This window comes from Fukomys damarensis, unplaced genomic scaffold, assembly GCF_012274545.1.
Source record: "Fukomys damarensis isolate Sample0158 unplaced genomic scaffold, DMR_v1.0_HiC HiC_scaffold_27, whole genome shotgun sequence".
In the NCBI taxonomy this organism is placed as follows: domain Eukaryota; kingdom Metazoa; phylum Chordata; class Mammalia; order Rodentia; family Bathyergidae; genus Fukomys; species Fukomys damarensis.
In genome coordinates, this window is record NW_022900939.1 from 21,087,794 (window position 1) to 21,100,303 (window position 12,510).

Below are 12,510 nucleotides of genomic sequence, written 5' to 3' on the forward strand. Positions count from 1 at the left end.
AAGAGCTAATGGAAACTGGAAAAAGAAAATGAAGAATAAAGAGAAAAGGATGAGAAGAAAACCTAAGCGGGCAAAGATCAGCACATCATGTTTATGGAGCTTTGAAGTACTGAGACTTCTGATGCTACGGTCATCCATCTGGGTAACACCAGTGCTGTGTAGGTGCCACTGCAGCAGCAGGCTCTCCTATCTGACTCATCTCTGACAGAAACAGTTGTTAGAAAGGTTTAAATTAGTGGTCCCCAAAGTCTGCCTAGGCTGACACTCTAATGTCGGTGAGACTTCTGAGGTGCTGGTTATTTTAGGTCTCCTTCCTGCCTTCACATGTTTTCAGCCCAGTATTGAGTGTTCCCTTCCCCTACCGAAAATCCTGAAGAAGGGTATCTCACATGATGGTGAATGTTACTGCTGTGGATTCCTGAATCTACCTACTACTGGGAGTCAGAGCCCAGATGTAACCTCTGTAGTGTAAAAGTAATAGTATAGTTCTAGCCAAACTTTTTAGTTAATGTCCAAAGTGAAGAACAAAAAAGTTAGTCCATCCTTCACTGTTTACTGTTGATTTTGATAATAAATGCAGCGTAATGAACATTTGCTTTCTGAGTCTGGTTCCTTGGTGAAACTGGAGACTTGTGAAGCCCATTTTACAAATGCTTACATAAAAACACTTAAGTGCCAGCTGCCAACCATGCATGAGAAAGACACAGAGCTGCCACCAAGGACTAGCTCTGTGATATACATACAGGAGAGTATTTTGCGTTTTTGTGCATTAATTTGTATTTACTAGTGTTTTGATCGTGAACTCAGTACACCACTTACTTGTAAAGATCAAAATACAAATACTTTTTGAAAGATGTTTAGTATACTAAAATGTAGCCATCTATAAAATATTACTAAACCAACTACTTTAAAGTCTGCTAGTCACTGGAAAGATACAGAAGTGTATGAGATTCAGGTCCCTTTCTCAGGAAACTTATGCCTAGGCATCAAGTGCGCAGAGAAGTGCAGAGCAGATGCACACACCATTTTCTCAAGTTTCGAGAGAAGGAATAATCCCTTTGAGCTATAATCTTGGCACTAAAAAAAATAAACAGAAAGCCAGAACTTTCCGGTGACTTTATATTGGAGTGCTTACTTTATCTAAATTACCTTCCTTCAGCATGATTGTTAGAGGTAATCTGAGGGTTGGTGTAACTAACCTGAGGTCAGGGAACAGAGTTGATAGATGTGGCTCAGTACTGTGAAGCTGAGGTTTCACCAGTCTCAGACCACTGTGTGTTAAATCATGTTCACATACCGGTTTTTTCTAGTTCTTGAAAATAAGCTGTATTTCTTCTGGTGTTTTTGTCGGAACCATATCCCCCCCGCCTTTTTTTAGAGGCTTTTTTGAAACCACAGCTAGAAAACAGCTGGAGTTGCCAGGGGAGGGCATGCATTGTATATGTAGAAGTGGACTGTTTTTATTTGCCTGGCTGTTCATCTTTTCCTTGCACTTCATTTAGGATTGAGCAAATAGAGAAACTACTTTCTTTGAACAGGTAGAGAGAAACATTTCTCTTCTGCCTAGTCAGAAGAGAAATTACTTTTTCCATGCAGGCCCTTTTTTTGTTTTCAAAGGTATATTGAGAGCTCCAACTTGACTTTTTGCTTTAGCATCTGAGAGTGAAAACAAAAAACCCAGCTCTGTCCACATGTCTGAATTACAGTGTCACTTTTGGAGATTCTCATTGTTCATTCTCTTGCTTCACTCCCTTAGCAGCTTCCTGTAGTTAATGCTGTGATACAAGATGTGAGCCCTGAAGGCTCTCTAGCAGGACCTAAATGCCTGGACACAGTCACTGAAAGCATCAAAACAGTGCAGGATCCAGCTGATGTGGCCAGTAAACTCTGTCTTAAGTAAGGAGCAGCTTTCCTAGACATGGAGGCTAGGCTACCCTTTCTCACTCTCAGAGCAGTGCTATCTGCAGTTACCTGTACTCCTTTCTGCAAGCCTGTGGGATGCTTTTCAAAGTCTTCTCAGCATCCTGTTCCAGTTAGTTACTGCCAGTCTGTCAAATCCGGTAAAAGCTGTTTACATCTACCTAGTCAACTCCTGGAGACTGAGGTCTTTAAAGTCCTTTTGGGCATTTTCTGAGTTTTTGAATTCTTGGAGATGCTAAACTTTGTATGAGCCCTATATTATCTTGGCTCATGTAGTTAGTGTGCATTTCCAGTGCAGCCTGAGTGCTAGAGAAGGCTTTGGTGTCCTTTTGCAGCTCTTCCATCTGATTGTAAGTCTAGATGCTACACTGATGATTCTGATGCTACCTTGAAATGAGCATGTTAGCCATTCAATGGATCTGTTATTCATGAGTTGGGATTGGCACCATGATAATTCTGTGGTAAGCTTTCACACAGCACCACAGAGTAAGAACTCATCCTGTTGCCCAGCAGATAGATGATCTTGGGCACACTAGTCCTTGAAGACTTGTTTTTCATGGAAGTAAAACAGCACACACTTCCAGGCCATCCTAATGTGGCCATTTTACACAACACCTAACACATAGCAGTTGCTAAGAATGTGTACTTCCATCTCAAATACTGTCCATGCTTATTCTATGAGATTCTTCCAGGCCACTAGGGGAAGGTAATTACACAGGATAAAGAGTGCAGAGGCAAGGATAACCATAGGCCTATCAACTCCACTGATGTCAGAACCCTTGGTCTGTTGATACACTTTCTAAACCCACAGTTGACTTTTAGCTTGTCTTTGTGGCCACTGACTTCCTCCTTTAGCCTATCACAGAAATCCCCAACCCTCTGCAAGCACAAAAAAAAAAAAAAAACATTGTTTTTTACAGTAAAGGACTCGTGGCACTTGAGTGGACTCATCTTCATGTCTCATGTTTCTCTTGCCTGGTTTGAGGTTTTCAGCCTTTAATTTGATTGGCGTACCTTTTGGCTGGGCTTTTGATGAGATATGTTTCCAAACAACACATTGATAATTATACAAGTATTTAAGTGGAATTGCATGTGGCATCAAATACATTTTGTGATGAGTTTAGACACAAAACCAATGCTTTGTTAGTGGTTGGCACTGCTGTCAACAATGCATCTTTTGGGAGAAAGAATGGGTTAAAACGTGCTGAGCAAGGACAATCTTGGGTACTGTGAGTACACACAGAAGGGTACCCTGCATTCTAAATGGCCGGCTCCCTGAAGCAGGTGCTGCCCAAGCTGAGACTCCACTAAGTTAGCCAGTTGAAGCATATTCAGAGCAGGGGACTTTCACAAACGTGCATGTACAAGTGAAGGACTTGAACAAATAAAGTTCATCATGACCAGTGGACGGAGAAGGGATGAGACCATGGCTTAACATTCTGGACTATTTAGGACATCAGGCTAGTTGAAAGGGTTAAGCACAGAAGTGACAGGAAGGAAATCATTCTGGCTACATGGATGAGAATGAACTATTGGAAGAACAATAGAGATGGGAAAAGTACCATAGTTTAGGCAGGAGGTTATGACATGTTACAGAAACAGATAAGTTTCAGTGACAGTGCAAGGCCCCATAGGACAAGTACCCTGGCAAGTGAATGGATGAAAAAAGGAAAAGGAAAAAAGTCAAGAATGGCCTCTGGCCTCCTCTTGGGCAGCTGAGCATTTGGTCTGCAGTGTTACCCATGAGATGAAGAGCTCAGAAGCTGCCAGAGGTTTGATCGCTCAGTGCAGGCACTTGGATAGGCAGATGTATGAAAGCTTAGCATTTGGTGATCGAGATCTGTATTTAGGGGAAAATTGCACTAGAGAAAGTGACTAAGGAACTTGGCACTAAAGTGGTAATAGCTAGGGTAAGTAAATGCTTATCACCCAGATAATCTTATGGAGCTTCCAAGGGGTCTGAGTAGCAGATTTGAAGGATTGACAGTCTCAGGTAGATGGAGGAATGCTGGGTAGGGAGAAGGAAAACCAAGAGAGTGCTCATGGTCCAGAGAGGGAGGATTTCTCAAGAAAATGGCTGTTGGTGTCACATTTAGAGAAAAAGAACAGGCTGAAAAATAACGCACTGGATTTCATAAGGAAGTTGTCAGATTGGAGGCTCTGCTTGGAGGGGCGAATCCATATTGCATAAGGATGCTGATGAGAACTAGCGTGTGGTCATGGTGGAGGGGTGAGAGCAGGTGCATAGCAACAGTGAGGAAGAGGAAAACTAAAAGGTCAATAACCACTAAGCATCATAGAGGCCTAAGATAAGCAAAAGATCCTTATAGCTACATTTGAGATAGGCAAATAGCCAAACAGGTGCAGTCCTTGGGTTTTTTTATGGCAACAACCAGAATATTAATGTATGTTTAAGTGGACAGCGAATCTACTTATTTCACCTTGTAGGCAAGCCTTACAGAGCATTCTCTGCTGAGGAATTCCCCAAGCTAGCCACAGTGGAACGCCTGTAATTCCAGCTACACAGAAGGATCTCAAGTTTGAGGCCAGCCTGGGCAACTTAGCAAGACCCTGTCGCAAAATTTTAAGAATATAGCTGGGCGTGGTGGTGTGTGCCTGTAATCCCAGCACTCGGGATGCTGAGGTGGGAGGATTGCTGTGAGTTTGAGACCAGCCTGGGCTACATAGTGAGTTCCAGGTCAGTCTCAACTGCATAGTGAGACCCTGTCTCAAAATAAAACAAAAAAATCTTTTTAAAATAAAGGGCTGGAAATATAGCTCAATGATAGAGTGTTTGACTACGGTGCATAAGCCCCTGTGTTTAGTCTTCATACTAGAGGAAAATCTCTAAATACTCATATTTGAAGGAATCTTAAGTAGTTCTGTATAATACCCGTTCACCATAAATCACTTGTCCTCAGGTTGAATAGTATCCTAACTAACTTCACTCAAGCAATTCTAAAATTGAGTTGCCTCCTTGGTAACAGCCCACATGAGTAAGTGTATTTATTCTTGGTTCAGTCAGTGGAGCTCATTGCTGTGAATTCTGCTAGTTTGTGTGGCCTGAAGTTATTTATGAGCCAGCCTAAGTACAGAGCCTTCTATTCTTGGTGGTATGATAATTCTGGAATGCTTGTTTTACATTCTTGCTCCTCTCTCAATAAAAACTAATGATAACTTTTCTTCCTTAGCTGTGCAGAAGGAATGACAGTTGCCCAGGCAACCCTTGGGCATGTGGGAAGGCTCCTAGTCCCCAATTGGGCAAGCTGCTGGCTTTACCCATAGTCATGGTTTTCATCCTCATTTTCTGTTTAGAGTGGAAATTTATTATCACAGCTTTCCTACTGAATAATTTTTGAAGTTTTTGTTTTTTAATTTTTAATCAGGGAGAGGTTTTTTGTTTGTTTGTTTTTTTTTTTGGATTTTTTGGGCTGTGGGATGAGGAAAGTAATTTAAAAATTGACTGATAAGGGCCAGGGATTTAGCTCAGCAAGCACCATGCCTGCCTCACAAGTGCAGGGTCCTGAGTTTGATCCCCGTACCAAAACAAAACAAATTGAGTGGTGTAAAACCTTATAAAGAGTCCATAATGTAAGCATAGAGAAAAAGATGACAGAAAACAGCAAGGTCAGACGCTACAGGAGGAGTGCAATACAGGGCCATGTAGTGGGCCATCTAAAAAGCCATTCAGTGGTCACATTAGTTAGTCTTGAGGTTGTAGTATCACTGTCCTGGAGGGCAGCAGTTGGACCTTCTGTTCTGAGAGTGTGTGTTTCTGCTGCCGCTTCTTCATGCAGTGCACTTGGCATCAGCAGTCACTGCAGGAACAAGGTCATGTTAGTTGCATAGCTCTTATGGGTGACCACCTGCCTGTTGTCTCTTCTGGTCCTCACAGTTGAGGTGGGCAAACAGCTTATAATAGGGTAGTACTTTTTTGGTAAATATTTATTGGGAATGACAATTTATGGTTCATTGGATCTGTTTCCCTTGTTTTTAAGCCATTGTGATAGAATTTATCTCCTAGAACTTTGAATAATATATTTTTAATCTACATTACTGGCCAGCTGGGTGTGGTGTTGCATGCCTGTAATCCCAGCACTCAGGAGGCTGAGGCAGGAGTAATCTCTATGAGTTTGAGACCATCCTGGGCTACATAGTGAGTTCCAGGTCAGTCTCAGCTACATAGTGAGACCTTGTCTTAAAAAAAAAAAAAAAAAAATTACTGGCCATGTAACATACTTGGAATAAATGAATAATGGATTTTTAGCAACATATTTAAAGTGATAATTTTAGAGCTGGGGGTATGGCTCAGTGGTAGGACTTGACTACCATGGGAAGACTCAGTCCCCAGTATCACAAAAATAATAGTGATGATAATAGTAATAGAATAAAAAGAAATAAAATTAAGAATTTATGAAAGAAAAACTTATTTCTCTCCTTCAATTGATTGCAGCATTGGAGATTGAACCCAAGGCCTCTGCAGTTGGCTATGTCTCCAATCCTTTTTAATTTTTTTTTTTTTTTTAACTTTTGAGACAGTCTTTCTAAGTTGCTAAATTCCCCAGGCTGGTCTCAAACTTGTGATTCTCCTTCCTCAGACTCCCAGAGTGCTAGGATTATAGATGTGTGGTAATGCGTTGTCTAATTTTTTTTAATTTTTTTTTTTTTTTTAACTTTTGAGACAGTCTTTCTAAGTTGCTAAATTCCCCAGGCTGGTCTCAAACTTGTGATTCTCCTTCCTCAGACTCCCAGAGTGCTAGGATTATAGATGTGTGGTATAACATCCATCTCCAAATCTTTTATGTAAGAAAATTCATAAATCAGGAAGAGAGGTACTTAGTTTAGGCCAACATCCTGACAACTGAAGAAGCTTAAACTGTCCTCAATCGCTGCTGTGGGAGAGCTCTTTAACCATAAGATTACTCTACCTGGATAGCCAGGCATGGTGGCACGCGCCTGTAATCACAGCACTCAGGAAGCTAAGGCAGGAGGATCACCGTGAATTTGAGGCCAGCCTGGACTACCTGTTTCAAAACATAAAAATGAAAGATTATTTACCAGGAATGTGAACAGGTGCCCTGTCAAGAGAGAATTTAGAGGCATTGACAGGAAGACTTAGTTGCTGGTGGAATTGGAGCTGGGGTCTGTTTCCCACATGTGTATAGTGTAAATATTTCATGGCTGGTAGCCTACTCTGGGGCATTATTTTGTTGAGCACTATCATATTACCAAACTGTTTTTCACCCTTTTCCCTCCCACACTTTACAGCTTCTAACCGAAAATCTTCAGTTGGTGTAAAAAAGAATAGCAAGAGCAGAACGTTAACAAGGCAATCCATGTCAAGAATTTCTGCTTCTTCCAACTCTACCTCATCTAAGCTAACTCATATGAATAATTCCAGGGTACCAAAGAAACTGAAAAAGCCTGTAAAGCCTTTACTTTCAAAAATAAAACTCAGAAATCACTGCAAGCGGCTGGAGCAAAAGAATAATTCAAGAAAACTCGAAATGGGAGACTTAGTACTTAAAGAGCCTAAAGTTATCCTGTATAAAAATTTGCCCATTAAAAAAGATAAGGAAACAGAGGGACCAGTCCATGCTGCAGCTGCCAGCAGGTGCTTGACTAGACATGCGGCCAGAGAACACAGGCAAAATCCTGGGAGAGGTGCTCACTCGCAGGGCGACAGCTCGCCCTGCACCTACATAACCAGGCGCTCAATGAGGACGAGAATAAATCTGAAGGAGGCCTCTGACATTAAGCTGGAACCAAATGCATTGGATGGCTATAAAAACAGCATGACTGAGCCTTGCCCAGACAGTGGTGAGCATCCATCCCCCATGGAGCAGGAAGAAGAACTGGTTCATGAGACTGCACAAAAGGGGGAAGCCAAGTGTCACAAGAGTGATCCTGGTGTGTCCAGAAAGAAGTCACGACAAGGGAAACTTATGAAGCAATTCTCAAAAGTAGAGGAATCTGCTCTGGGAAATGATTCTCCTGGAAAAGACGATGTGGTGCCAGATTTGGTGGGGCCCCTTTCTGACCAGGGCGAGCCCAGTGGCACGGTTGGGGTTCCTGTGAGCTATACAGACTGTGCTCCTTCCCCTGTTGGCTGCTCAATTGTCACATCTGATAGCTTCAAAACAAAAGACAGCTTTAGAACTGCAAAAAGTAAAAAGAAGAGGCGAATCACAAGGTATGATGCACAGCTAATCCTAGAAAATAATTCTGGGATTCCAAAATTGACTCTTCGTAGGCGTCATGATAGCAGCAGCAAGACAAATGACCAAGAGAGTGATGGGATGAATTCTTCAAAAATAAGCATCAAGTTAAGTAAAGACCATGAAAACGATAATAATCTCTATGTAGCAAAGCTTAATAATGGATTTAACTCAGGATCAGGCAGTAGTTCTACAAAGTTAAAAATCCAGCTAAAACGGGACGAGGAAAGTCGGGGGTCCTATACAGAAGGGCTTCACGAAAATGGCATGTGCTGTAGTGATCCACTGTCTCTCCTGGAGTCTCAGATGGAAGTGGATGACTACAGTCAGTACGAGGAAGAAAGTACAGATGAGACCTCCTCTTCAGAGGGAGATGAGGAGGGGGATGACTATGATGATGACTTTGAAGACGACTTTATTCCTCTTCCTCCGGCTAAGCGACTGAGGCTAATAGTTGGGAAAGACTCTATAGATATTGACATTTCTTCAAGAAGAAGAGAAGATCAGTCATTAAGGCTTAATGCATAAGCTCTTGGTCTTAATTTGACCTGAGATAACTACTTTAAAAAAATAAAAAAATTCCAGTCAATTATTCCTCAACTGAACCATTTTAGTGGCAGCACTTCTATTGTCTCTTCACTTATCAGCATAATATTGTAGAAAGTGTACAGTGTACTGACTTCCTAAGTCTGATTTGTGCAAATTTTTATCGTACTTTTTAAATAGCCTTCTTACGTGCAATTCTGAGCTAGAGTTAAAGCCCTGTTGTAAAATAAAGGCTCCAGCAAAATTGTACAGTGATAGCAACTTTCCACACAGGACGTTAAAACAATAATGTGGCTACACAATTTTTTTAAAACTGAGAGCAACAACTGGCTCTTTAATATATGACTAAACAATAATTTAAAACAAATCATAGTAGCAGCATATTAAGGTTTCGAGTATATGCTAATATCACCAGCAATTATCTTTGGCTTTTGGGTTTATTTGCTAGATGTTTCCCCTTGGAGTTTTGTCAGTTTCACACTGTTTGCTGGCCCAGGTGTACTGTTTGTGGCCTTTGTTAACATAGCAAAACATTGGTTGTAAGTCAAAATTGGTTTCTTTAAAAACAAAAATTAGGCTGGGGATTTAGCTCAGTGGTTCTGCCACCTGCCTCACAAATGCAAATGCAAGGACCTGAGTCTGATCCCCGGTACCAAAAAAAAAAAATTACATGTATGACAACTCTTTTCAGTACATTATATGTACAAGGTTAGCAGTGTGCAGGATGAGTTTCAAAACAGCGTATTTATTGCTTGTCATATAAATTAAAGACCTTGTATTTAACACTTTTCAATCCTTTTAGATAAAATTGTTCTTTGCAAGAATGATTGGTGCTTATTTTTTCAAAAATTTGCTGTGAACAATGTGATGACAACAAGCAATGTTGACCTAATGAACTACAGCTATATCTTAATTTGGTTCTTCAAGTTTTCTGTTGCACTTGTAAAATGCTACAAGGAATATTAAAAAAAAAATCTATTCACTTTAACTTATAATAGTTTATGAAATAAAAACATGAGTCACAGCTTTTGTTCTGTGGTAACCTATAAAAATGTTTGTCTTTGGAATTCAATGTAAAGAGCTGAAAATGATGTATATGTTGTAAATATTTGTGTGTTGTGAGAAATTTTTGTCATAAAAAATTAAAAGAACTTACCAGGAAGGTTTTAAGTTTAGAAATATTCATGCCAATAAAATAGGAAATTATAAATATATAGTTTTAAGCACTGCATCAGTGGGAGTTCTTGGCTTATGTTAGTTTATTAAGGATATCAAAGATGTTTTGATTATATTGTCAGTTAAACAAAAAGAGTCAGATTTAATTTGTTTTTTAAGCACTTTCAGAAGAGAAATTAATTTTAAGTAACTTAATGAGCAAATTTTTGATTACTACTTTATGTTCAATACCAGGCTCTTTCATTTTTCTAGATTATTTTACAACTCAAATTGGAAATGTAAATCTGTAGCAGGTGTTTGACACCAGTAGGTCTCTTTATTTACTGGGAAATGTGTACATGTACTTTCAGATATACAGTGCTCCTAAGTAAAATCAATTTAGGGGATCCATATAATGTCTATAGAAGAGTAGCCATGTCTTAAAATCTTAAAAGGAATCTGCAGGTAATGAACAGTCCAATGAAGAAAACCTCAATGCGTAACTAATTGATACTTAAGCAGTTTCGCGGTTTGGGGAACATTATTTAAATTAAGTTCACTAAAAACATTACCGATAGGTTCCAAATAGTATTAAGATTCATAAAAGTTTGTTAGGTTCTGTAAGGAATTCCCTGTGTAGTCCTGTGTAGTCTCACGCTTGTATGTTACGGTGCAGTCTGATCCTCAGGTATTAAATTGGAAGCAGGTGATAGGTAGGCTCCTACACACTCACACCCCTTTTTGCTGCAGCTCATGAAGTGGGACAGCCCCACATAGTCTCAGGAGCTCCTGTCCTGAGGCACCTAGAGCACTTGACAGACACATCCAGTCCTTACAGGGCCCCCTCGCAGAAGCATGAGACACTACCAGAGATGAAGGTGGACACTCTGGAGTGTGCCCAAAGCCTGTGGGTCACCTCTCATTCCCACCTTTGAGGGCGTTTTGGAGATGTTTAGAGACTAAATCTTGGCTTTCTTTAAATACCACCAATAGCCATTTCATGAATTTCAGTCTTAAAGCAGAAATAACACATTTCCCATTTTTCTCCACTTCTAAGTTTAATTTTAGTAACTTATTTATGATTTTTTTTTAATTTTATTGTGGCCTCATCTTTTGGGGCTGACCTTCCCATGGGTCTCAGAGCAGTGACATTTGGTGATAGGTCACTGCCTCTCAGGAGTCGGTATGCACAAGCATTCAGCAGCCACTGCTGATGCCTTCTAGGGAAACTTAATTTCCGTTTCTAAAGGTAGGGGCCTCGGGACTGTTCTTGATCTGCTGTAGAACTTCGCCATGTGGGAATGGTGAAACCCACACACTCTTGATCAGTTGGAAGAGGTTGCATTCAATAAAACTTTAGCTTGAGCTTATGCAATGATTGGTAACATTTTTGGCAATGTAAGAATTAGGAAATGATCGTAGAAATATATGTAAAGTATTCAATTTTCAATCATTTTTCAAATTGCTGTTTTAATTGTTTTGCTGAGTTGTAATACTTTTGAGATACAATGTATTCCTTGTACTGAAAGAATGAAAAAGGACTTTTTCAGCATTTGAGGTAAGTTCTTTAACGTTTCATTAAAAACATTTTTTACAAATATTTTGTACATGCACTTGCAGTATTGAGGTTAATCATTTTAATAAATTCGGAAATTAAAACAATTTGGCCGGTGTTCACTGTATCTAAGAAAATTCACTTTGTCCACAAAACTGTTCATACGAAGCAAGCTGTAGACTAGGTTTCTAAGCTTTTCAGTAGCTACAGTTACTGAGTTCTCTGTCCCTGGGCTCCTCCTTGGGCCACACTGTGAAAGAGGACAGAGAAGCTGCTTTCGCACTCCTATAATCTCAGCATGGGGCGGGGGGGCTAAAGCAGTGGGAGGCCAGTTGGGCTACATAGTGAGACCTTATCTCAAAAAGAAAATTGGGGGCTTTTGCAACCTAGTTATTAATGCTTCCTGGTTACTTGGATTTCCCCTCAGCATACTGGATGGAATAGCAGATCCAGCACTCTCCTGGGTCCTTTATACTCCCATGTACTGTTGCAGACCTACTTAAATTGGATTGGCCTAGGAATTGTGAACCCCAAACTTGCCCAGCTTGGCAACCTTCTGAGCAAAATCTGGGCTCCAAAGTTCTTTTCCTAGCTCCTACTTCTCTTCTGGGTCACTGGTTTGGACCTGTTAAAAGTTGGAAGACCAACTGCGTCCCCTCCTGGTTAGGACAGAGTGAGTGGTATAGTTCAAGCTAGTGAAACACCTAACAAGTGCTGAGTTTCCCACCTAGAAAAGGCTAAAACGTGTGCTGTTAAAACACTCAGGTGGTTTATATGGCAGCTCAGGTTTTTCTCCATGCCAGTAGAAAGTACCAGTTAGCTTGCAACATGCTGCCCAGAACCCTTGTGTGACTTGTCCAATGTCAGCTTTCTGTTACTGACGTGCTCTGTCTGTCACATAACTGCAGCAAAACAGTGGCAGAGCAAGGTACCAATAAGCTGCCAACCTCTGACACTTTTTTTAACCCCTCAGTACTGGGGATGGAACTCAGTACCTTGTGCTTGTGAGGCAGGTGGAGTGCCACTGAGCTAAATCCCCCCCCCACTTTTGTATCCCTAGGGTGAAGGCAAGCTTGACCCTAGCACATACAGGAAGAAGAGAAGTTTTCCCACTTT

The 12,510-nt window shown here is 40.7% G+C and overlaps 1 protein-coding gene across 4 annotated transcripts in view; it reads left to right on the forward strand.

Moving 5' to 3' along the window:
* Positions 1–11,423, forward strand: part of Kmt5b (lysine methyltransferase 5B) — a 62,150-nt gene extending 50,727 nt beyond the window's left edge. For 3 of the 4 annotated variants that reach the window (XM_033756847.1, XM_010635765.3, XM_010635766.3), the window contains one exon: positions 7,189–11,423. In XM_033756847.1, the coding sequence (XP_033612738.1) occupies positions 7,189–8,666 (1,478 nt within the window). In that variant the 3' untranslated portion in view covers positions 8,667–11,423. The remainder of the gene's footprint in view (positions 1–7,188) is intronic. The other variant, XM_010635764.3, reaches the window with a different exon arrangement.
* The last annotated feature ends 1,087 nt before the right edge of the window (positions 11,424–12,510 follow it).